Source organism: Pinus tabuliformis, chromosome J (genome assembly GCF_031772625.1).
Source record: "Pinus tabuliformis cultivar Carrire ecotype Pingquan chromosome J, CPIR1, whole genome shotgun sequence".
Lineage (NCBI taxonomy): Eukaryota > Viridiplantae > Streptophyta > Pinopsida > Pinales > Pinaceae > Pinus > Pinus tabuliformis.
This window is the reverse complement of record NC_142295.1, coordinates 516,522,029-516,548,318: the sequence shown is the minus strand read 5'-3', so window position 1 is coordinate 516,548,318 and position 26,290 is coordinate 516,522,029. Positions and strand designations below refer to the sequence as shown.

At 41.7% G+C, this 26,290-nt stretch overlaps 1 protein-coding gene across 1 annotated transcript in view; it reads left to right on the top strand.

The window, feature by feature from the left end:
- LOC149228023 (Transducin/WD40 repeat-like superfamily protein) overlaps nucleotides 1-26,290 on the top strand; it is a 394,377-nt gene that overhangs the window by 49,292 nt on the left and 318,795 nt on the right. Inside the window, exon 2 of the mRNA XM_089378042.1 lies at nucleotides 12,600-12,712. Within this exon, the coding sequence (XP_089234168.1) occupies nucleotides 12,600-12,712 (113 nt within the window). The remainder of the gene's footprint in view (nucleotides 1-12,599; nucleotides 12,713-26,290) is intronic.

Here is a 26,290-nt window from a genome sequence, read left to right as displayed (position 1 = left end):
GCAACTAGAGAGCATTACGAAAGCGAAGGATCGACAGGACAAGATACGACATAGAGTCTGCGCAGCATGTTTGTCATTGTATCTTGTATACCATAGACTGTTGTATTATTCAGATTGGTTTAATATAACGAAGATTGGGTTGTACATTATTGTACAATATTTGTTAAAAATTGTGTATACTTGTGCATATATGATTTACTGCTTTATATTTTCCGCTGTGCAAAGTAGTTTTTGTTGAGATTCTTGGTTTGGTAGCGTTAGAGATTTTAAGATTCTAACCTAGACCCAAGATCGTGGAAATTCAACATGGTATCAAAGCATGTCTGAGCTACTTTGGAAGTCAGTGAATCAGAGTTGTGCACAACGAAGTACAACTTAAGAGGGAGTTGGTCACATTGTAGGTGACAATGTCGAAGTTGTAGGTTGGTATCTGATATGAGGACAGGTTGGAGGGGTTGTCCAACTATAGTCCATGGAAGGAAATGATCAAGTTGGTCTTGCAGGTCAACAGGATCTGGGAGTTTGTCGAGAAAGCCATCAAGAAGCCAACTGACCCAAAGGCGCTGGAAGTGTACGAGGATTTGGATACGAGGGCGAAATTGATTATCCTTGATGGTGTGAAGGATTCCCTAATACCTCATTTATCGGAAGAACACTGCACATGAGATGTGGATGACTCTTCAGAATTTGTTCCAGAATAAGAACGAGAACTGGGTATTGGTATTGGAGGATAAGTTGAAGTCCACCAAGATGATACAGGGTGAAGGAGTGACTTCGTATCTGACGAGATTGTCTCAGGTCAAAGATGAGCTTGTTGCCGTCGGTGTGACTATTTCAGATTCAGATATGGTGAGGATTGCTTTGAAAGGGTTCACCGAGGAATGGAAGCCCTTCATCAAAGGGATTGTTGCCAGAGAGAAGTTGCCAGACTGGAATAGGTTGTGGGATGACTTCATTTAGGAAGAGTTGTGAGACGAGGATCTTCATCCAAAGAAGAAGGCTTTAGAGGATGACATGGCACTTGCAGCGCGAATGAAGGGTAAGCAGAAGAAGGACTTGAGTAAAGTCAAGTGTTTCAACTGTGGTGAGATGGGTCATTTTTTGTCAAGATGTTCGATGAAGAAGAAGGGAGATGACGAGAAGAAGAAAGGGAAGAAAGTCGCCGGTGTTGCCACTTCTGCTGAGATAGATGCTCTCACCAAGAGATTGGAGGAGGAGGACTTTGCTATGATCTCTCATTTCTCGCAGGGTACTATCGATGAGGATGGATGGTACGTGGACAGTGGTGCGACAAAACATATGACAGGGTCACAAGAGATTTTCGAGACTCTAGCTGAATGGGACTCGAAGTTGCACATGGTGTTGGGCGACAAGAGTCAGAAGGAGATCTAAGGATCAGGAGTTGTGCCATTCAGGATGGAGACAAGACGTGTGATGCGGGTGTAGGATGTATTATTTGTACTAGGACTCAGATATAGAGTGATTTCTGCCTCGATGATTGAGAAGAAAGGGTTTGAGGTCTTGTCCCAGGATGGGAAGGCAAGACTCAGATCTAGAGGCTCTAGCTCCGATGTGATTGTGCTCGGAGTTAGTGTGCATGGTCGATATAGGCTGACGGGCAAGCCTATGGATCATGGGAAGAACTAGGTGGAGCAAGTGCAGGTTCCAGAGAAGCAGTTGCGGGTGCAGGCTTCAAAGGCGCAGGTATAGGTTACCGAGAAGAAGGTCTAGATTCCAGAGGCTCAGAGGGAGTCGAGTTCTAACGGGAGGTTGCAGATTTAGAGGAAGACTTTACAGCCCAAGAAGAGAGCGTAGTCAGTGGGAAGAAAGGGTGCTTCCACATTTGGCAAGAAGGAATCATGGAGGGATTGGAAAGTGATACAAGAGAAGAAGAAGAAGCAGGATGCTTCCAACAACAGTGACACTTCTGAGAGAGGCGTAGTTCATGCTTTAGGGATTGCTGCGGTGGTAAGTGCCAAGAGTTGGGCGAGTAGTGATGATAATAATGAGTTACTTCCTAGTCTTGGAAGTACCTCCCTCGCTAAGAGGGAGTGTTGATTTTTGAGTAGCTTTGGAGGTACTCCAAGCCCTAGGGTTCATGGTTTGGAGGGCAAAGCACCACAAGAGTCACTTGTGGGCTTGGAACCCAATGTTGGCCTCTTGACAGTTGGACAAGCCCATGGAGGACGTTGGAGGAAGCCCTTCTTATGTGTATAAAAAGAAGGTGATGGAGAGTCATTTCTCTCATCCATTGTGAAACACAAAAGGCAACTTGAAGGAGAGAGAGGAGCTCGTTCAAAGGTAGAGAAGGATCTCTGTTTTGGGCCACAGGCTAGGGTAACTTCAGTGAAGGAGAGGGGACGTTAAGGGTCTCCCTTGTGGCTATTTTGAAGTGCGAGTTAGGCAGCAGGGAGCCCGCATTGCAGAGAGATATTTCTGGGCTGTTTATGAGGGAGTTTGTGGCACCATACATCATTGTTTAGGCAATGGATAGCACAGGGGTAATTGCAGGTAGGCCGAGCCTCAAACAGGGTGATGTTGGGTATGTTTAGGGGTTGTCTTTAGCCCTACATTCCAGCGTGAGTCAACAACAAGCTTAGGAATGGTTGTTGCAGCTGTGGGAGGCATAAATAAGGTCAGATAGCGGGCTCACAAGTGGATGTGAGAAGCCCTGACTAGGCAACCTCACTAACAACAGTTCACCTCAATTTGGGATAATAGTCAAAGGTATGGTTGATTGTGTTTGTGCCTTGTGTTGGATCTATGTTTAGATCAGTCTGGATGAGAATTCTATTGTAGCTCGTGGGAGCCAATTTAAAGGCTTGATTTGGTGATCGAAAGCCTTTTTAGGAGCAGATCCTCCTGTGGAGTGTTGGGTGCCATTGGTCTGGTGAAGGGCAGCATGTTGGCTACCCAAAGTAGCCATAGACAAGCAATCTTGAAGTGACGAAGAGAACTGAAGGTTGGGTGAAGTTTGGTTCCTAATGTGTAGCACTTTGATGGACAAAAGTGACTTCTAGATTGGCAGATTGGAGCTCAAGTATTGGCTAGCTTAGAAGAGTGGATTGGATCAGACTGTGTACATGCAACAAAAGTGACTTGCATCAATGTTAGGTGGCAGCCCTCTTGGAGACTCTATGTGGTGTCCTTTGAAGGACTAAGGGGCAACCAAAGAGCAGTATGGAAGCGAAGGATCGACAGGACAAGATACGACATAGAGTCTGCGCAACATGTTTGTCATTGTATCTTGTATACCGTAGACTATTGTATTATTCAGATTGATTTAATATAATGAAGATTGGGTTGTACATTATTGTACAATATTTGTTAAAAATTGTGTATACTTGTGCATATATGATTTACTGCTTTATATTTTCCGCTGTGCAAAGTAGTTATTGTTGAGATTCTTGGTTTGGTAGCGTCAAAGATTTTAAGATTCTAACCTAGACCCAAGATCGTGGAAATTCAACAATGAGGTATGACCTTCAGACATGGTAGGCTTTTTATAAAACCCTCAGACTCCAAGGCGAAGCAACTCGGGGTTAGGCACAAGAGCCTATACAAATTGTAGTTTGAGACAACCGCGCCATTGATTAGCTGAGGAGGTTGTGACTTAGGCAATGGTATTGCGGAGTTATGGCATAGACGCATGGGACATTTGCACCATGGAGCGCTGAAAATTCTTAAGGAGATAGCGACAAGGCTGCCATAGTGCGTCATGGATTAGCATGAGGTGTGTAAGGGTTGCACACTTGGCAAGTATGCCAAGCCATTTTTTCCTAAGCCAAGACAACAGGGCCAAGGGTATCTTGGATGTTGTTCATTTATATGTATGCAGTCCTTTCTCTACAGTATCCCTTAGTGGGTACAAATATTATGTCACCTTCGTGGGTTACAACGACACATCTAAGGTATACACAATGTACATTCCAACACATAGGAAGATAGTCATTAGGAGAGATGTGAAGTTTGAGGAGGATAAGGCTTTGAGAAGTCCTTAAAGCATGAGCAAGCTACTATGTAGGGGGAGGAGCAGCAGGATCCCAGGTAGGAAGCTCAGCCAGTCCCTTAGACCATAGTTGTGCGTGGGCAGGATGAGTATGAGGAGGACATGCAGATGGAAGAGCGAGTGGAGCCCACTCAGGCAATGACTCCCAACACATGGAGAAGGAGAGTGAGATGGGCAGATCAACTAATTCAAGAGGCACAAGAGTAAGTTGGTTCTCCAAGTACTTCAGTTCGACATAGCAAACAACCACAAAGGTACATAGGATACATGGCACTTATGATCAAGTTGATAGACGCCAAGCCTTCCAGTTATCAAGAGGCAACCACTCAACAGGTTTTGAGAGATGCCATGGTGGAGGAGTATGCTTCCATCATCATTAAGAACGATGTTTGGGAGGTGGTTATGAATCCAGAGGGCAAATCTGTGGTAGGCTCTCGCTAGGTCCACAAGATCAAGCATGGAGCTGATGGGAGTATTGAGAAGTACAAGGCAAGATTTGTGGCTAAGGGATTCTCGCAGATAGAGGGAGTTGACTATGACGAGACCGTTGAAGTTTCTAAGTCTAACAGTGAGAAACCCTCCATGTACTTTCTGATTTATTCCTTCCTACTTGTTTTGATTAATTAACAGGTTATTTACCATGTAAATACTGAAAATAAACACAAGTACATGTTCAACACATTACAGATCATCAACTGAAGGAAACATAAACAAGCACACAAATGACACTGTTATTTTTGGACAAATGTCCCCGGAAAAACCCAATGCAGGAAAACTGATGTAGTTATCTGAGGGTTTGATTTATTAAGTAGTTTCAGAATACAATCTGGGTGCCAAATCTGGCTCACCCAATAGAGAAAAATCTCTGCAGTTCCGGCTTTTGCCCTTTGCGTCAACGTTCCCGGCTATTCTAGCAGTTCCCGACAGTTCTGACTTCTGCCCTCTGTGTCAACTTTCCCAGCTGTTTCGACAGTTCCCGACAGTTCCGACTTCTGCCCTCTGTGTCAGCTTTCCCGGTTGTTCCGGCAGTTCCCGGCAGTTCCAGCTATTCCTGGTAGTTCCGACTTTTGCCCTCTGCATCAGCTTTCTCGGTAGTTCCGACAGTTCCTGGCAGTTCCAGCTGTTCTCGACAGTTTCGGCTTCTGCCCTCTGCGTCAGCTTTCCCGGCTGTTTTGGCAGTTCCGGCTGTTCCCGGTAGTTCCGAATTTTGCCCTCTGTGTCAGCTTTCTTGGCTGTTCCGGTAGTTCCCCGCAGTTTCGGCTTCTGCCCTCTACGTCAGCTTTCCCGGCTGTTGCGCTGATCCTCCCAGCACTATCTTTGCCTCTCTGCTTCTGTATTCACTGCCCCTCAGCTGCAACTCTTGATCACTCTCTCAACTTTCTCAGCAAACCCAACCCCAGAGAGTCGAAATCTTGATCTCTTGGTGTGTTCTCCAAGTGTCCCTCAAGCCTCCTCTTATACTTTTCTCGTTGAAAAATCAACGGCCGAGATTAAGTCCCTAATCTTAGCCGCTAAGATTAGATCTGGCTTGATCCATGACTTTTGGACCATTCTAACACAGTTTTATATTAATTCACATTAATATTTTATTTTCCCTAAGTTTAGACTTAGGGACTCCATTAAAAATATTAATTATTTTAATATCTCCCAAACTGTTTAGAATCTGCCCAAACCCTTTCTGGGTATTGGAGATCTCATGTGCCTTAGCCTCTCCACCAATTTTTGTGGCTAGAGCACATCCGATGCTACCTCAAATCAACACTCCCTCTTAGCGAGGATTGTGCTCTAGCAATACTCCTCACTGAGTATCACCCTGATCATCCGGCATTGGTCCCTGTGTTGATGCTAGGCTTGCTGCCCATCATCTACACTGCTGCATCCTGTACTGCTACCCATGGCCTTGCCACTGTCATTGCTACATCAGTACTGCAATTCCCTCTGCATCGGTGCTGCCCATAGCACTACCACTGCTAACTGCTGCACTGCAACTCAGTTATTGAGAAGTAAGTAACTGATCTCCCAATTCTGACATCTCCGTTAGGCTAGAAACACTCCTGATGCTGAAGCTCCCTCTATCACTGACAAGTGCTCCCTCTCTGACCTCTGTGCTGCTGCAACAATTCCATGCATCTCGCACCGTTGCACACCTCTTTGTGCCATCTTGCACTGGTGCAACACTCCCGTGCTTCTCGCACTGCTGCCTCACGCTGTCCTGGGAATCTTGCACTGTAGCTCCCTTTGTCGCTCCATCCGCATCCGTCTCTACTGACATCGCTAGTACTGCTACTCCTCTTTGGGGCTCCCGTAGCAAGGTCTAATCTAAGAGGCTAGGTACCTCGAGGATCTTGCCCCTCATTACCTGTAGTTCGTCTGACTACAGCTCGATGTCTCCCCACTTCCGCTCAAGTGGTGTGTGTGCACTCATGGCACAGTCATCGTTTATCTCCACTTCCTTCTCTGCCCTTGTTGGTGCTGCCTTGGTCTCGGAAGCCTCTCCCTTGCTCTTCTTCCTCGGACACTGGGTCGCATAATGACCCAACTCCCCACAGTGGAAGCATTTGACCTTGAAGAGGTCCTTCTTCCGCTTTGCTTGCTTACCCTCAGATGCTAGGGCAACATCCACCTCCTCCTTGATTTTGATCCCCTTGCTGCTGCTTCCCGTCTTGGTCACCCTCCTGATCCCTTCTTGGCGAAGAGTTGTCGACATTTCCTCCCAATCTGGAAGGGGTCGCCCTGCCCAGTATGCTTTGGACAAGCACCTCCCAGTCTTCTGAGACTGCATTGAGGGCTGTTCTCACCATCAACTCTGGATTTGGTGTGGCCCCTATGGAAGTCAACTAATCTCGGATCTCCTTCAATTGACCGAGAAAGGTGTCGATCTGTTCTTCCTTCTGCATCTGGTATGACTGCCACTGATTTTCTAGGAGCATCTTCCTGTGCACAAAAGTGTGCTGATATAACTTGGTTAGGGCCTCCCACATCTCCCGTGCCATATTTTTCTCGACAATATGTGGTACTATATGATCCTTGACCCCGTCAAGAATGATACTCTTGGCCCTTCCATTGCTTCCTCATCCCTGTCATTGTCAGCTGGGTCAACTGGGACTGCTATTGCCTTCAAGGCGAAGTGCTTGACACGATTTCTATCAAGTACGGATAAAGATTTTGGTCTTCCAGACTATGAAGTTTGAGGCTCCGTCCAGTCTGTCTTGGTCTCTTACTCCGTGTAGTGCCATTCCACTGCTCTTCTACTTCCCTCCTGGAAGTTCTCGATGTGACTCCCTCTGAGCGTCGATTTCCCTCCTGGAAACCCTTCTGTCGATGTCGAGATGCCCCCTACTCTGATCGTTTGTGCAGCTGCACCACTGATCCAAAAACCCTCAGTAGCAACTCCCTCCTCCTTGGCCTTGCCCTGTTAGGTACTGTTCTGACTATAGTACCCCACCAGCTCCACTCTGCAACTTACCCACAGCCTCCTAGACCCCAGCAACCTGAAGGTGAGAGCTCCTAGGCTCTGTGCAGTCCCGACACTGGCAAACTAGCTTCCTCAGCCAACTGCGTCAGCCCCCCTGGCCTCTGCGTGAGCCTGTCTTTGCCTCCCTCAGCCTTTGCACAGCCTCTTCTTGGCTCAAACTTGATGACGCAGGCACTGCGTCACCCCTCCCTTGCTGCTTTGCTGCTAGGAACAACTTCTGTCACTCGGGACAACTGTTTTTTGCTGCTGTTGCTCTGCTCTGCTGATGTCCTCAGTTCTCCTGTGATCTGCAACCATCCTCTGATACCATGTTGAAGTTTCTAAGTCTAACAGTTAGAAACCCTCCATGTACTTTCTGATTTATTCCTTCCTACTTGTTTTGATTAATTAACAAGTTATTTACCATGTAAATACTGAAAATAAACACAAGTACATGCTCAACACATTACAGATCATCAACTGAAGGAAATAGAAACAAGCACACAAATGACATTGTTATTTTTGGACTAATGTCCCCGGAAAAACCCAATGCGGGAAAACCAGTGCAGCTATTTGAGGGTTTGATTTATTAAGCAGTTTCAGAATACAATCTGGGTGCCAAATCCGGCTCACCCAACAGAGAAAAATCTCGACAGTTCTGGCTTCTGCCCTCTACGTCAGCTTTCCTGGCTGTTTCGGCAGTTCCCGACAGTTCCGGCTTCTGCCCTTTGCGTCAGCTTTCTCGGCTGTTTCGGCAGTTCCCGACAGTTTCGGCTTCTGCCCTCTGCGTCAACTTTCCCGGCTATTTCGACAGTTCCGACTTCTGCCCTCTGCGTCAGCTTTCCTAGCTGTTCCGACAGTTCCCAACAGTTCCGGCTGTTCCCGACAGTTCTGTCTGTTCCCGATAGTTCCAACTTCTGCCCTCTGCGTCTGCTTTCCTGACAGTTCTGGCAGTTCATGGTAGTTCTGACTTCTACCCTCTGCGTCATCTTTCCTGGCTGTTTCGGTAGTTCCCGACAGTTCCTGCTGTTCTCGGCAGTTCCGGCTTCTGCCCTCTGCGTTAGCTTTCTCGGCTGTTCTGGCTGTTCCCGGCAATTCCGGCTTCTGCCCTCTGCGTCAACTTTCCCGGTTGCTGCGCTGATCCTCCCAACACTATCTCTGCGTCTCTGCTTCTGTATTCATTGCCCCTCAGCTGCAACTCCTGATCACTCTTTCAACTTTCTTATCAAACCCAGCTCCAGAAAGTCGAAATCTTGATCTCTTGGTGTGTTCTCCAAGTGACCCTCAAGCCTCCTCTTATACTTTTCTCGTTGACAAATCAACAGTCGAGATTAAGTCCCTAATCAATGGCTAAGATTAGATCTGGCTTGATCCATGACTTTTGGACCATTCTAACATAGTTTTATATTAATTCATGTTAATATTTTATTTTCCCTAAGTTTAGACTTAGGGACTCCATTAAAAATATTAATTATTTTAATATCTCCCAAATTGTTTAGAATCCGCCCAAACCCTTTCTGGGTATTGGAGATCTCATGTGCCTTAGCCTCTCCACCAATTTTCGTAGCTAGAGCACATCCGATGCTACCCCAAATCAACAGATACCTTTGCCCCAGTTGCCAGGTATTCGTGTGTCAGGGTGGTTGCAACTATTGCAGCACAGATGGGATGGAAGATACACTAGATGGATGTGAATACAACCATCCTCAATGGGGTTGTTGAGGAGGAGATTTACATTGAGCAACCAGAGGGATTTGAGACATGTAGGAGAGAGACACACGTATGTAGACTCAAGAGAGCCTTGTATGGGCTCAAGCATGGTATGCTTGGATAGATAGTTACCTTCAGGGATTGGGTTTCACCAAGAGTGAAGTGGACCCCAACCTCTACTACATTGTTGTTGGAGTTGAGCCGACTTATTTTGGTGCTATATATGGATGACTTGATTTTGATAGGTGCAGAGAAGCTCATCCAGGAGTGCAAGAGAGATCTTGTAGTTGAGTTTGAGATGAAGGATATGGGGCTGATGCACTATTTCCTTGGACTTGAGGTTTGGTAGGGTGATGGAGAGATTTTCATGGGATAGGGCAAGTATGCTTTGCGGATTCTGAGGAGGTTTGACATGCAGGATTGCAGGCCCATGACCATGCCTCTAGTCAAACATTGGAGGAAGATGGATACATCCAGATCGGAGCAAGTAGATTCCACACTTTACTTGCAGGTGATTGGGTTACTAATGTATTTGGCGAACACACGGCCAAATATATGTTGTGTAGTCAACTCTTTGAGCTAGTTTTTGGTTGAATTGACCAAAGCACATTGGGTTACTGCAAAAGCACGTGTTAAGATATCTCAGGGGGAGAGTAGGGCATGGATTGTGGTATAGATAGGTTGATGAGTTGAAGCATGAGGGCTTCACTATTGCAAATTGGGTAGGGGACTCCACATATAGGAAGAGCACATCAGGATGCGTGTTCAGTGTTAGATCAATAACTATTTCTTGGTTGAGCAAGAAGCACAGATCAGTGGCATTGAGTTCAGCTGAGGCCGAGCACATGGTTGCTAGTTTGGTGGGGTGCAAAGCTATTTGGTTGAGAAAGCTTATCGTGGGCTTGTTCAGGACGGAGTTGGAGCCTACAGTGATACATTGCGACAAGTAGAGTTGCATCAAGCTCTCTGAAAATCCAGTGTTTCATGATTGCTCCAAGCACATCGACATATGTTATCACCACATCAGAGATATTGTTTAGAGAGGTATCATTACACTCTAGTACGTACCAACAGAGGAGTAGACAATAAACATTCTGACCAAGGCTTTGCCAGGGACCAGATTTGTTTACCTTAGAGAGAAGTTGGGTGTAGTGCGAACACCTTCCTCTCTAAGAGGGAGTGTTGATTGGAGTAGAGAAGAAGTGTTCTGCTTGTCTAAGTGCTAAGACTAGTAGAATAACACATAAGTCTGCCACTTTAGTAGAATATTAATTTATTTAACTATTTTCTAAAGTTAGACTTAAGAAAAAGTAAAAGTTCCTAAGTTAACTTGTCTTTTAATCTTAGCCATTGATCACGATTTATTCTGAGCCATTGAGAAGGAGATTAGGGTTGAGGGAAAAATTATAAGAGGAGATAGAGCAAGTTGGTGGCAAGCCAGTTGAGCACAAGCAGGTGTGAGAGAGCAGTGAAGGAAGAGCGAGGATTTTAGCAGATCGCAGAACTCAGCAACCGAGCAGAAGAAATCGAGTGAGGGCCGAGCCTTTACAGCTGAGCACAAAGGTCCATTCGCACATGAGTGCAAGAGAGAGGAAGTGCGCTCGCACGTGTGGGTCGAATTGTTGGTTTGTGCAGGAATTTCACAGATCTAGTGCATAGGAAGGGAATCGATTTAGCTGGAGAGTGGATGAGTATTTTACTTGTGATAAACTGGGAAGTTTTCCCTTGTTGTAATTCTCAGAAGAAAATCTTTTGTTGTAGAAGAATAATAAAATACACACAACGTTGCAAGTTTGTCCCAGAGTTGGGGTTTCTTTGGTATATCTTGTGTTCTATGTGTTGACATGTTGGTCTTCTAGTTTATTTTCCGCTGTGCATGTTAGAAAACTCAGTGTGTTTGTGATTTAAGTTTCTAGAATATCAGTTGTTTATATTTTTGGGTTTTTACACTTAGAAAATTACAAATCAGTTTACTGGGTTTTAAGGAAAAAGTTCTGCGCTAACAGATGCTGTTCGAATCAACCTGGGTTAGGTGCACTTGTCTACTTCAACACATTTACAAGGGATGCCATCCATGAATATGCGAAAGCATCCCTTTGGTTTCCCCATGAGGTTGTCCTCGGGAAAAAAGGTAACTTGCACATCTTAGTTCATCCACAGTCCTACCATTTTTTGGGGGATGCAAAAGTTAAAACACATACATTGACACTAACATTAACACCTAATATCTAATATCTAATATCTAACACCAAGCAATTGAGGGGATAATGAGTATGAGGTGATGAGCTTTGGCTTATTTGGCACACAGATTGTTTTCTAATTGTCAATAATGTTTAAATAAAGAGATTATCTGATCTGGGTAATGCAGTTCAACTTCAAAAACGTGCTAACCGTTTTCCATATCATCAAATGATTGAATTGCTTGCAGCATCTTTTCATGGTATCCGAGCTATTGTGAAAGTAGGATTGAAATCCTTGTGAACTTACTTCTTAGCAAACACAAGTAGAATATTTGGGCTTCTTGTCTGCCATGAAAGTTTGCAAAAAGATGAAAGAAAGGTGAAAGTAGTGAGGCAGTGACCATTTGAATCAACCCATAACATTCCTTGGTTGTTATTTAATATTTATTAGTCATAATCAATTTCTTGTCTAAGTCTTTTCACTGAGGTGTTAAGGAAGAAGCAGTCATATGAACCTAGGAAGCAGAAAAATAACTTTGATGCACTGGAAGTTATATTAATATCCCTGCCAAGGTTAGTAGATGCTAATTGGATAGCAGGTGGAGTAGCATTTGTTGTGGACTTTGTGGGTTCTTAGCGACTAATTCAAGAGTGCAATAGAATTGGCCTAGGCATATATTTAATCCTTGTACCTCATTATTAATGGGTGTGTTCTCTGTTAAGATTGTTCATAACTAAGTTGTGCTTGATTCCTAGCCAAGACCCTCTATGGAGTCTGGACATTTGTTTTGTATGAAAGAAGTCAATTTTTTCCCAAACAATATGTTGTCTGTAGAGTCTAAACAATATTTTCTAATTTTTTTTTTTTTTTTTTTTTTTTTTCTGTGGGCACTTCAGTCCGCTATTTGCTCAAATCTACTGGAAAGGTTACTTTTTGCATGCTTGGGTACAGTTGGTTCTGGTCCTCTTTTCCATATGAATGCCTTCATGGACTTAGATATCTTGTCAGTTATAGTAAAAAATTTAATTTGCTGTTGAAATATCATTTCTGAGAAAAGCGTTATTCTATTTGAAGTTCTATTGTCCAAGACTCAAGTAGCTGTACAATTATGTATATATAATTATAATTATATAGATGCTCTAGATCATGGTGGTATACTTGACCGTGTTGTTAACTGCAGGTAAGGTTATGTCAGTTTCTTATTATAGGACTTTCTGACTATTGCTTTGAATATCTGAAATGCAGAACTGCCAGGGTTCTATTTTGATCCTGAAAAGAACAGGTATTTTCCCATCAAGCATCAGGCAGCTGGAGGTGGTCAGATACGTAAAACTAAAGCAATTTCATCCTCCCTATCAGTAAGTCTCTATAGATATTAAACAGCTTTAACACAGGCCCCCATCTGCTTCTATAAGAAAAATACATCAGTGAAATCTCCATGCCTTCAATCTTACATCACTGTTAGTGAAAGATCACTTGGTTGTCAACATTGGTTATGATGTCAATTTCAATTTTGTTTAGATGTCCGTATATTGTTGAAGCCTTTTTGTTTGTATCTTCACAAGAAATTTCACATGCACTTTTTTAGTTGGAAAACATGGTTGCTTTCAATGTTTTTAATCCTTATGGATGCAATGTCATTGCTTCTACTGGATTGTACTTTGGAGTCTTGTTTACCTTGTTTTGGTCATTTGTGGACATTAATAAAATTATCTTATTGCTTCAGAGCATTTGTTTGATTGAAAAATAAGAATGATACGAGTGGGCACTTAGTAATAATACAGTATAGACTCTAGAGCTTTGCTACTGGAGCATCAAGGTGTAAGACTGCTAAGGAGATTCCTTGAGATAAATGAAATGTGGCCTGTCAAATATGTTGGTCTGGCAATCTATGGTGATAAATAGGTTAAGATAATTCCCTAGTGAATTTTTATTCAGTCCACTTTTGCAGAGACATAAGGTTGGCCTCTGCGTGGAATGAGGAGACATTAATAAAATTATCTTATCTTATTACTTCAAATTGTTTGTTTGATTGAAAAAATATGCATGATACGAGAGAGCACCCTTTAATGATTCATTATAGAACTTTGTTATGGTAGCATCAAGATGTAAGACTACTATGGTGATTACATAAGATAAATGAAACACTGTCAACTATATGGTGGTCTGGCGATTTATGCTGATAAATCTTCTTGATGATCATTTTACAAGTTTTCCTAATTTGTGCATATGATTGGATTTGTCACATTATCCTGAGGCAACCACCTTAAAGCCATCAGTCATGTCCTTTACAACCTGTTGATCTGGCCAGAATTCCATCTTTTTATTGGCTTGTGTAGTGTGGTATATAGAAAGTTAATTTGGTTCAACACATGAAACATTAAGATCTCCAAAAATAGTTGTATCAATGATAACATCACCACAGGTTACAACCTGTATGGCTGAATTGTCACAAGTAATCACTTTCTCTCCACTGTGCTGCTGTCTATAATTAGATAGGTGTTCAAATTTGTCATGTGTCTGTTAGGTACAGAATCAACAATCCATGCCTGCTGAGAAAAGGGCCAAAATGCGGAGTGTACTGCCAAATATGCACTATGAGGGAATCCAACATTTTATCAAAAAGGTCTTAGTGTCTACAAGATGAACACATATTGCAAAGCTCTTCATTGTTTTGAAGACGAGCTAGGGAAGAATTGAAGGGATGACTTCCTTATGATTGTGATGTTCCTTTTTCTGGTGTTCCTTATGGCATGGTTATGATTGACTTTTAGGGTTGGAGGAAGCCAAGTCACAGGTGCGAGTTTACTTCATCAGCAGGCCCAGGGGCTTTTGGAGATGTTTTATGGGGTTTGGGGGAGTTCATTTGCCATATTCCTTCATTAGGATTGATTCTGCACAACTTGCTTCTTGTTCCATTGCATTCTGATAATGGACATAAAACGGGGTTATTATTGTGCCTAACTCAATTAATTACGCTTAAGGTGGCATTCTGGGGGGGGGGATACTTGATGGAAAACCTTAGTGTAATAGCTTGTGGGTACCAAACAAAAATATCTACAAGATGGGATGGATAAAAGAGATTTTCAGTGGCTTGAGGAGGCATCGTGGTCAATTTAGCATTTTCCCACATTAAAAAGATATTTTAATTGAAATAAAAGAGGGAAATATGCTCAATGATTAAAATAATAATAAAATAGGAGCTTCTAGAGGGTTCCATCAGATCTATAAAAGAGGAAGAGGAGGCCATTATAGTACATCTTGTATTTTTGATATTTTCTGTTGACGAGGTTTGGAGAACCTAGTTCCCAGCTTCTATTGGGTGTTGGGCGAAAACCCAACGCTCTTGAGGAGATTTCACTCAAAAATCTCACGGTGCTTCATTGGAGTATTTGGAGAGAGCAAGGTTGCAATAACAGGTTTGTAGCAGTCTTCTCATCAAGCCATCTACATCATTGCCAGGTTCATACATCATTTTGGTCAAAGTTCTTTTTCTGGGTTTTTGTTCCATTTGCTTGGCAAGCCTAGGTTCCACTATCCCTTCATGTTGATGTGCTTTTTCCAGTGTATTAACAATATGGCTCAATGATTTTATTGGCTTTTATTTGTGCATCACATTGCTAGTTATGTGTTTATTGCGATTATTTTGTTGTTCAAGTTCAGTTTTGGTATCTACTGTGAAATTTTCCATTAGGAATATTATAGTGGTATCAGAGCCTTGGTCTTGGCTCAGCCTGTGGGTTTTTCATTTGTAGCTATTATTGTTGGAAGGTTTTGCTAGAGTTTATTATTCTGCAAAGTATCTTTGCAACATTGTTGCAGACCATTTATTGAAGAAGGAAATTTTTATAAATTTAGAGCAGTTAACATTTTGGCTGAAATATTTATCCAAAGCCATATAATTCACTTGGGCCAGGATTTATTTTAAAATGGGGCATTATTGTAAGGTGGGGCCGTAAATATTCTATGGACAAACTTACATTTGGTGAAGTCGCACAGGTCTAGTCGCGTGGCTCAACAACTGTGAGAATACTGAAAATTTTGCTAATGTTGTAGAATTAGGGTTTTATGAAGTCTTCTTAATATATTCCATCTTTATTGACTTTGAAGTCTCCATATGCAAAATTTGTCATCAAGTTTCCATCAAATAAACTTAGAATATCATTGCTTGACCTTAAATCCTAGGTTGAGAAGTTTTCTTCTCTCATTCTCTCTCCATTAAAGGTATTCTACCTTTGACCTCGCCCTTTTGGCTTCATACACCCAATGGATTGAAGGGACTAGTCATTGTGTCTCAATATTTTATGATTTTATCTTTTTCTAATTTTTCATCGCAAACTAGGGTTATGGTTTTGCAAAATCTGCATTAAATAGCATAAAACATGTTATATATCATATACCTAGGGTTAGGGTTTGCATCTATTAAATTGAAAAAGGAAAATATCATTTTTATGCATTTTTGGGCCATAATTCTAAGGTTGACGTCTAGGGTTTCCTAGCTTTTTTATACATTTTTAGCCATTGAAAATTTTCTTTAGCCTTTTCTCTTGTTTACCTATTCAAAATCCTCTGATATTTTATTGTGTATTATCATTTATAGGTTATTTTTATTGTTGTCATAAATTTTGCACGTTGTAAAGTGTCTTTATCTCAAACTCTAATTTATAGCAGCATTTGTTTAATTAATCATAGCATATGCTTGGAATCTATTTGAGCATCTTTAGGACTTATCTCTACTTTCTCGACTTAGTCATAGGTTCTTTGAACTCTCTACCTTATTTTCACCAGAAGCTCTACCTTATTGAATATGTTTTTGGGGTGTCTAATTAACAGGTTTCTAGGAGAGTCTTTCGCCTAAGATTCCTCGAGTTACTTAATCTTTGAGGCTTGTTGGGGAAGCACCCCTTTTGGGGATAACATCTAACCACAAAGCAACAGGGGAACAACCATTAAGGTGATAGTGGTGGTTGATATGATTGTTGCCCTAGATCTAGATTGCCTAGTGAGGATTTGCAGTAGGCTGCTAGATTTTTTAGGAATAGGACACAATTTTGTTGCTTCGCACTTTGCATGTAGTCTGATCCTCAAGTAGTTGTATGAGCGACATTTGCCGCACTTGAAGGGAATCTCCTTGTCATCAACTTCTTGTTTGTAGATAGTGCTTCCATGCCTAATTGTGATAACATTTGCGAGGCCTTTGGAGACATTAATACCAAAAAGAATCTGTGCCATTCTCATGTATTCTGATGATTTGTAAGAGGATTCCACCTCATAGATGAAGCCAAGCAGGTTCCCTATCTCTCTGAAGAAATTGTTTGACCAAAGAATAAGAAGTAGGGCCAAGAGCCTTACCCACAACGGAATAACGTTCATCCTATCCGATTTAGCATCAAATTCCACCTTCCACTTCTTCAAGTAGACAGCCTGCGAACCCAACTCCAACGAGATTGGAGAATCCTATTTACATCTTCACTGGAATTGGTAATCCAAACCATGCAACCCTTGGTTAGGATCATGCATTTTGTAGAGTAAACTAAACGTCCTGAAAATTTATCCACCCTTCTTTTTTTGAGCGTATTCAAGGTATATTTGTTTGTTGGCAAATCTTCCAACAAGGTCCTCATCTTCCATTCACTGTATCTCATGCCAACTTGACACAGTTGTTGGGTACCAAGTTTAGTTCTTCAACCTTCCTCTTTATGCATTTCCTATGCTTTTGGGCCATATCCATAGTCTTGCCAAATTTGGGAGTGAAGCCTTTGAGCACTGTCGTTGAACAAACTGTTAGGTCCATATAATACTAGTGATTCCCCCATTACTATTGTCATTGTATCCCTTATTGATATTGTTGTGCCCCTATTGTCCCCATAATGTTATTATTGTGCCCCATAGAAGCCCACTATTGTTATTTTTGTGCCCTTATATTATTATTGTTAGGTCGGCTTTGGTTATATTGTGACCCCTTAGACTCCTATATATACAAATGAGGTTTTGTCATTTGTAGCATCCAAGAATTGTTCATTCGTGTCATGTAAAGGAGGTTGCCCCCTCGAAGAGGCTGAATTCTAAGGCGTTTATCTCTCTTTTCTATCTTATTGTGAGTTGGTTTCATAACATTTGGTATCAGAGTTTGGATTCTAGGGTTTCATTGCTCCAAACAAGTCATCGTGGCATTTTCGCTATAACTTTTTTTCTGCGACGTTTCAGAAGCGAAAAAAACCCATTTGAGCTGAAATCTCTCTGAACCTTGGGTTCGAATTTCAGATCTTGTCTCGCTATATTTTCAGAGATATGATCCAAGGAAGTTAGGGTTTTTGAAGGATCCCAAATTATATCTCAAACAGGTGACCTGGGGAAAATCGTCATAACTTTTTTTCTAAGCATCAGATTGAAATTTCGTAAGAAGTTACAGAAAGAGGACAGACTGTAGTTTTCTGTGTATCATTTTCAGATCCTAAGGTCAAAACAATGACACATGGCACTTCGTACAAGCTTGCTCTACTGAACCAGTCTATAATCAGGTCATCGTGGGAGATTTGGCATAATTCTTCATTGGAGAATCCAATCTTGATCAGACTTGCGGGGTTAGAAAGAGTACTCAGAGGGTTACCACAGGAAGAAATTTCAGACCTTAAAGATCCAAAGTTACAGAGATACAACAAATTCAATATCGAGCTTCTACAAAGTGAAAAAAAGGTGTGTAGTTTTTTTTAAATTTTTGCATAAGTTTGGTTTGAAAATTAGTTTGAAGGAATTCAAAGGGCATAGTGAAGCATTATTATCAGTAATTGATGTCCCGAAGAAAGAAAATGGAAACACCTAGTAAGCAACCTGAAAGCTCTAACATGACTCATGAAGAAGAGGAAGAAATGCAACATGATATATCAAAATTACGAGACCAAGTGCAACAAATTTCACTCGCACAAAAAGTAACTGAAGATAAGATGGATGGTTTAAAGAAGATGTAGAAGCAAAGATGGATGGTGTGGAAGCTAAGATGGATGTTTTAAGGAAAGGCGTGGAAGCTAAGATGAATGGTTTAAAGAAAGGCGTAGAAGCTAAGATGAATGACGAAGAAGTGTGGGCACTCATTCAAAAGATACAACAAGATCCCAGTATATCTAATACATTTAGCTGGAAAAATGATTCGTTATGGTACAAAGGTCGGTTATACCTATGTAAGAATTCCCAACTAAAACAAAAGATTCTTAGGGAATTGCACACCTCTCCCTTAGGAGGGCACTCAGGATTTCTAAAAACTTAACACAAGGTTAAGAAGGAATTTTTTTGGGATGGCCTTAAATTGGATATTCAAAAGTTTGTGGCGGAATGTTTGGTTTGTCAACAAAATAAAGTTGAAACAATTAAGGCCACAGGTCTATTACAACCTTTATCCATTCCAAGCCAACATTGGGAGGAGGTTTCAATGGATTTTATCACAAGTTTGCCCAAGTCCGAAGGAAAGAGTGTTATCATGGTGGTAGTTGACAGATTTACCAAGTATGCACAGTTTTGTGCATTATCATCCATTTAAAGCAAGTACAGTTTCTACTGCATTTATGGAAACAATTCAAAAGCTACATGGAAACCCAAAGATTATTGTAAGCGACAAAGATCCCATTTTCACTGGAAATTTTTGGACAGGATTATTTTCTTGTCTTGGTACTCAGTTAGCTCATAGCTCATCTTATCATCCTCAATCTAATGGGCACTATCCAATGTATTGAATGTTGCATTATTGGCTAATGTGGGAGATGGTTCCCAATAATATTCATGGATCTTGACCTTAGCTTATGTCACTAGAGAGTTGGTGATGGGAGATCCCGAGATGGGAGGAGGATGAGACGAAACAAGAGAGTTCATGCCATAATTACTATGCATCAAGTCTGATCTAGAGATAAACTTGACAATACTATCCACCCCTGACACTTGTCTTTCTCTTGTGTCACAGATATGATTCCCAAGAGCAACCTTTGTACCATATGACATAGTATGCGAAAACCAGTTACTGTTAAGTGATGGGAGCTGGGCAAAAGATTCAAGAGAAAATTTAGGCAAGGCCCAAATTTGATGACCCTGTAATGGGTCATCAGAGTAAGCAACCTTATTATCCTTCCTGACAAGATGAATTGACAATACAAGTATAGTCAATAATATGGTGGTGGCCCTAGTAGGAATGAATCCATTGCCGCCCACCAAAATTTTTACACAGAAAACCCTAGAGCTACGGAAACCCTAGATGTAGACCCTGTGAGAATTCTATCACCGCGACAACTGATTTATTTCACCTACTTATTTCTCGATAAGTTATTTACAAAAATCCTTCGGTAAACATTAAAATAAATTCTGCTGCAAATATCACATCATAATACATAAACAAACACATGCACAAGAATTAACACATTGACACAAATATTTTGGACAATTAGTCCCCAGAAAAACCCAACTTGGGAAAACCGGTGCAGCAAGGGAGGATTTTATTATTCAACAATTCTTCAGTACAACTGGGTGCTAAATTGGCTTACCCAATAGAGAGAAAATTCCTCAGCACTTCCCCCAGTCTAAGTGTCAGCCTGGCTGACCTCTGCGTAGCTCCCAAACCCTCTTTGCGTCAGCCCCTATCTCTCTGCATCAGCACTGGGCCTCTCTGCATCACCCACGCAGTTCCTCCAGTGACTCCGCAGTCTGCAGCGTTTGCGTCTGCCTGAGAGCTCTGTGTCTGCCTCTCCAACCTCTGCGCTGTTCCCCTTGTGCCATTCCTGACTCTCTGTTCCGTTCTTGCTGCTTCCTGCTGCTCTCTAGACAACTAGTTCGAATTTCTCAGCTAGCCCCACTCTAGAAATCGAACTGACTTGTCTCCCTCAGTATTCTCCAACTGACCCTCAAGCCTCGTCTTATACTTTTCCTGTTGGTCCTTCAACGGCCGAGATTAAATCTCTAATCGACGGCTAAGATTATATATGGCTTGATCCATGACTTTTGGGACCTTCTAACCCAGTTTTATATTAATACCCATTAATATTTTATTTTTCCTAAGTTTAGACTCAGGAACTCCATTAAAAAATATTAATTATTTTAATATCTCCCAAACCGGTTAGAATCTGCCCAAACCATTTCTGGGTCTTGGAGATCTCATGAGTTTTAGCCTCTCCACCAATTTTCATGGCTAGAGCACATTCAATGCTTCCCCAAATCAATAGACCCTCCCTTTTCTTTCTATCAATTATATAAAAAAGGCTTTATGTTAAAATGTTTCCCAATTTAAAACATAGAAACACGAAACAATGATAATAAAATTAAAACCTATGGTAAAATAAAGAACATAACAACAACATAGAACCATACTGGTAAGTCGTAAGAAAACTCACAAGGACTACTGGCTTTGATTGAAGTGAAGGAAATCACGAGGCTCTTAAAAGAATGTTTGACAGGTGGCTTGTGACTAATGAAAATTCATGGAAGTGAATCATAGGTGACTATTGACAGGTCGGATGGGAGTTCAGTGACATAAATATATTCAAAGAACTAAAAGTGGATCACAAGCTGATCATATTAGCAGGATGAGTGTTTGAAATAAAATAATAAAGAAATTTTTTATGTATGACTAATGATAATCAAAGAGTCTGATAGGAGGCTCCATGAATTCTGGACAAGAATGCCAATTCCTCTAGCAACAGTGTTAATGGTGACTGCATAAAGTTTGGTGAAGGTGAAACTGACAATCAACATTGGTCGACAAATTCATACAAAAGGTTTGCCAACGGTGATAATTAGACAACGATAATTCACTGGTTTAAGGAAGAATTTTTTTTTTGGCAGAGTCTGCAACAAAGAAAATTTCTTTGTGGAGATGGACTTTTTCCTCGAGAAAAAAATTCATAACTTCATATTCCAAGTAAAAAACATTATATTTAAGAAATGCTGAAGCATTGGTATTAAAGATCATATACTGCCCAAACATAGGCATATCTTCTGTCTACTACTTCAAACATTATCATATATATATATATATCAAAAAAGGGGTCCTGTACCCCTACCAAAATATAAATTAGCTTTCAAATGAACAGGACCATCCATAGATTCTCCAGAAAAAGCATGAAATATTAGCAATCCAACATACATGAAGCAATAAAAAATCAGAATCTATGCCAATGAAGCAGGTATCTCTTCACCTCTGTGTTTCTCTAGTAGTTGCACTCCGATTTGACCAAGAACAATAGCGTTTGACAACTCATCAGCGTTGAGAAATCCTTAGGGCAACATGGTTAGGGTTTTATTTAATTTGATTTCTCTTTTCTGACACTTTCTTGTGATGTTCCTTATTAATTCTTCTTTGCAATTACTATATCTTATCATCAAGACAAATGCCAAACAATGAAGATCACAAACACAACAGGAGAACACCAGAGATAGGCTCCACGCTAGGGAAAACCCCCTCAAAGGGGAAAACCCAGAGAACGCTCTTCTTATAGAATCAGTTTCAAAGAAGACTTCTAAGATCCAAGACTCAAACAAGTCTCACTAAGACCAGACCAACCACCAAGTGTTTTTCTTCAACGTGACAAGATCTTCACAAATAAGAAGTTCAATCTTCTGCAATCCTTCCTGCAACTTTTGGATCCTGAGGTAACCTTATCAGTCTTAGGGTATTCGCAGATGAAGAAGAATTTCAGAGTTTAGACCTTTACATGATCTTCCTTCCTTCGCTAACCTTCTATCCTTGTCTTCCAAAGCCCTTTGCACTTCTTTCTAGCCGCAGATTAGAACAAGATATTATGTGTCAAGTGTGTGCGTCCAAGTGGTTGAAGTCCTCCCTTTATATAGTCTTCACTGGGGCTAGATTAAGCCTCTGTAGGCCGACTTCAACAAGGCTGGCCGACCTGGTCTTGGGGTCTTTGTAGACCATTCTAAACTACAAAATAATATTTTCTTTGTTGACACAAGTGCTCAATAGGGTCTTTTACATTATGATATTGACCTTGACTCAAGACAAAACCCTAGAAGCACATAATGGGTGCTTTGACCTAGAAACCAAAAATTTTGAGCATGAAACCCATGCTTTAATAAAATAAATTTCTTTCACAATAAATTTTCTTTTTCTTTCTTTTGACAAGTACATAAGAATTACATCATGTCATGAGCCAAATGGCAATTATGAAGACCGATACTAGTTACCCTTTCTAACACTCCCTCTTAACTAGGGAGGTATTCATAATTGATCAACTGGTACAAGGACAATAGTCACTTTGAAAAGTTATCATAAAAAGAGTATCAACGTATGCAATGCTAGGGATTTTGATACCATAACTACCAAGGTACCAACCCAATAGGGACTAAGGTGTCATCAAGGCAACTTGCCACTATAGGTACCATCAGGCTACAACCTTGGTATCAATCCAACAGGATATAGATATGTTAATTTTTGGTATGTTCTATGCTTAAGAGCAATTTACTTCAATTTTTTAATTAGCCCAATATCAATATCCAGTTTAGCAATCACATCAGCATGATAGTAAAATGCAGATAGAACATAAACATAAACAATAGAAAACAAGCCATGACAAGAGGACACAATATGTGGCACTAGCTAGGGACAAACCCCAATGTGGGGAATCCTTGATCAATTCTTCTTATATTCTTCAATAGTTCAACAGGGAGAGAGATAGTACAAATATACAAATTTGATATTTTATGATAGCAACAACAAACCCTAATCAGCAAAGTCAACGCTTGTCAAACAAGTGAGATTTGACCTCCAAATTAGCTCGGTCACTGCTTAGTCAACTCGGCCTCCAACAGCAAGCTCAATCAGCCCAAAAACTGCTCATAATTCTGTTTATATTCTGCAGTTGATTACTGTTCTGGTTAGGGCACTTGCAGCAGCCCTAAACTCCCTTGACAGTCTCCAATCAGTCCCTAAGAGAGTTGTGACATACCCTTTAGTAACTCCTCCCTTTTCTATGATGCTGTGGCACACCCTTGACTGCCCTACGCAACCCTTGCTATAGTGCTATGGCCTGCTGCCTAGCACATAGCAACCCCTGTAGCAAATGTCTCCAAAAGAGTGCCCAAACACCATCAGCGCAACAACATTTTAGCCTACAAAAACTCGGCTTAGCTGTCTGCACCTTCTAGCACCCAACTGCATACATATTCAGCCCTATGCTAATTTGTTCTTAGCGTTTAGGGTAGACTTCTTCAACTCACTACTTCTCCTTATGACTGCGACTTCCCTGCCTTGCAAATAGTCCTTAATTCACGCCCTTGAATTGCCTTATTCACCACGCTGTCACCTATATCACACAGAGGTTTCCACGCTGTCCTTCGAGGCTCCTTTCACGCTGTCTTAGGGCTCCTTCTTGTTGCGGCTAGGGCTTCTCCTTTGCTGTGGCTAGGGCCTCTTCTTGCTTTGGCTAGGGCTTGAGACCCTTCTCTCCACCATGTCCTCCTTTTGATAAGACATACCCAAACAAGTGGAGAGAGAGATCATGAGATGATGTGCACCTAAAATGACTTGAGGTCTCCTCTATTTATATGCAACGTTGAGGATGAGCAGGGGGTTAAAGTGCTTATTTTGCTTGTTGGCCGACTTTGACAATTTGTCAATAATACAAATAAATTCATATCTTTATTTTAAGATGTCGGAATTGGATAATCTTTAGATAAATCTTGCACCTCTCAGAGAGAGGAATCCAAGAAAAATATCAGGTGTCATAAATAAGGTGACCCATATGGAGTTTGGCCCTCGTTGCCAATTTTAACACTCCCTCTCAACTAGGGATAACTCCATCTGCTAATCCATCTGCCAATCGGTACTTATTCATAGACAAACCAATTTCATAGACAAACCACCTGTTCAATCTTCTGCGGCTAGATCTAGATCTAATATTCTGCCTTATTTCTTTGCGACTGGGTTCTATGGGCAAGTAAAATATGGCTCCCAGCTTCGCGAAAATAGTTGCTGGCTCAGTTCCATTCGCTTCTGGAGGGCAAGCTCCTGCCCATATCGTCAGTGAAGCCCCAACTCCCACTGTCCAGGTGGTCCAGGCCTCACTCGATGAGGCTTTGAAGTTTTCTGAAAGTGACCTAATCTGCCGGTTCAATGGTTTTTGGCCGCGGAAAACAACTCTCCACAATTGGATTTCGGAGGTATGGAAGCCTGCCATTTTTGATGAAATTAATATCTACCCCTGTGCTAGGGGTTTTTTTATAGTAGATTTTGAAAATCCCGAAAGCAGACAATGTATTCTAGATTCCGGCCCTTGGTTTTGGGAAAACGCAGGCCTATTCATGAAGCCATGGAACCCATCATTCGATCCCTCAACAGTAGTCATAACCTCAGCACCAGTTTGGGTGAGATTGCCAAGCCTACCCTTGCATCTCTGGAATCTCTCCTCGTTAAAAGCCATTGGAAATGCAATTGGGAAATTTTATTGCAGGTGCCCAGAAACAGAGGAATATGCCAGAACCACCTATGCACGCATCTGTGTGGAAATGGACTTCAGTGCCGGATTCCCAACTGAAATAAACCTAACAAGTAAAGACTATGTGTGGAACCAGAAACTCGATTATGAAAGTGTCCTCTTCAGATGTCGATCTTGCTTTGAGACAAGGCATCTAGCCAAAAATTGCCCAAAAGCCTCCTAGAAAAATTCTGCTAGAAAAAAGCACCACAGATCTACATGGTGGGAAGGAGCACAAAAAGAACACTACACTGTCATCAAAGAAGAATACTCTAGGGCAAACTCTGAATCACAAGAAATCGGGCAAGAAAGAAACAACTCTCAAGACAAGCAGGGAGAAAGCCCCGCCCAACAACAAAAAAGAGAACTCGACGACCCCTCAAGCATCAACAATTATGAGGATTCGAATATCGCACAAAATAAATCTTCATTTAACAGCAAAGCAGATCTCCTAGACCAAACTTCTTCTTCGACTATCTTCAAAAGGATGAACACAATAGACCGCGAAGCTAAGACACCAATGTCCCAAGAACCAGGAGAGATGAAGGAGATGCAAGATAAAGGAAGTTGGAAGACCGTAGAGAAAAGAAAGAAAGCTACAACACCAATCTCGCCAAGAAAGACGAGGAGCCAGACAATTAAAAGCTAAAGAAATTATAGGTCCGATAGACTAATTTGGTCTCAGTGGACGTTAACCACTATCATCATCATCATCATCATCACTATCTTTGCCAACAATGCACTGCACTGCACTGCTCTGCTCTATTGAACTATGAAGAAGAAGAAGTGATCGAGAATGTATCATACGGTATACCATTCTCTACTAACCCGAAGTCAGTCCCAAATAAAGAGTGTCTCATACCACTCTTACTGATCCGAAATCAGTTCCAATTTCCAAATAAAGAGTGTCTCATACCACTCTTACTGGCCCGAAGTCAGTTCCAATGAAGAGCGCGTATCATACCACTCTTACTGACCTGAAGTCAGTTCCAATTGATCCCAGATCAATATCATCCTAGCACAGGGAGTACGGTAGTACACGATGCATCCATCGGTAGTACTATGGTTCCTATCCTCATTTCTTTACTCATTGGCCAGATGAGAGGTACTTCCCATGAGTCCCAGACTGCACGGGTAGGATGTCTTAGCAGGAGAAGGATGAACCACTCACTCTGTACACAACAAACCTCTAGGGGAAGGCTGGACTGCTCACCCTATGGTTGTGTCTCAGCAGGAGAAGGATGAACCACTCATCCTGCCTACATAGCAAACCACTAGGGAAGGCTAAACCACTCACCCTATGGTTGCTCATCGCTCCAAGAAGTACCCCAAGCCCCTCGGAGCTCCCGGAGCTCCCAGAGCGCAATATCCATATCATACAAGACCCTTAAGAGAGGGTCTCTCCACGACTCCTAGTCCTTCTCGGAAATTCAAGAATTTGACCTTTCCCAAGGGCTTTGTCAGAATGTCGGC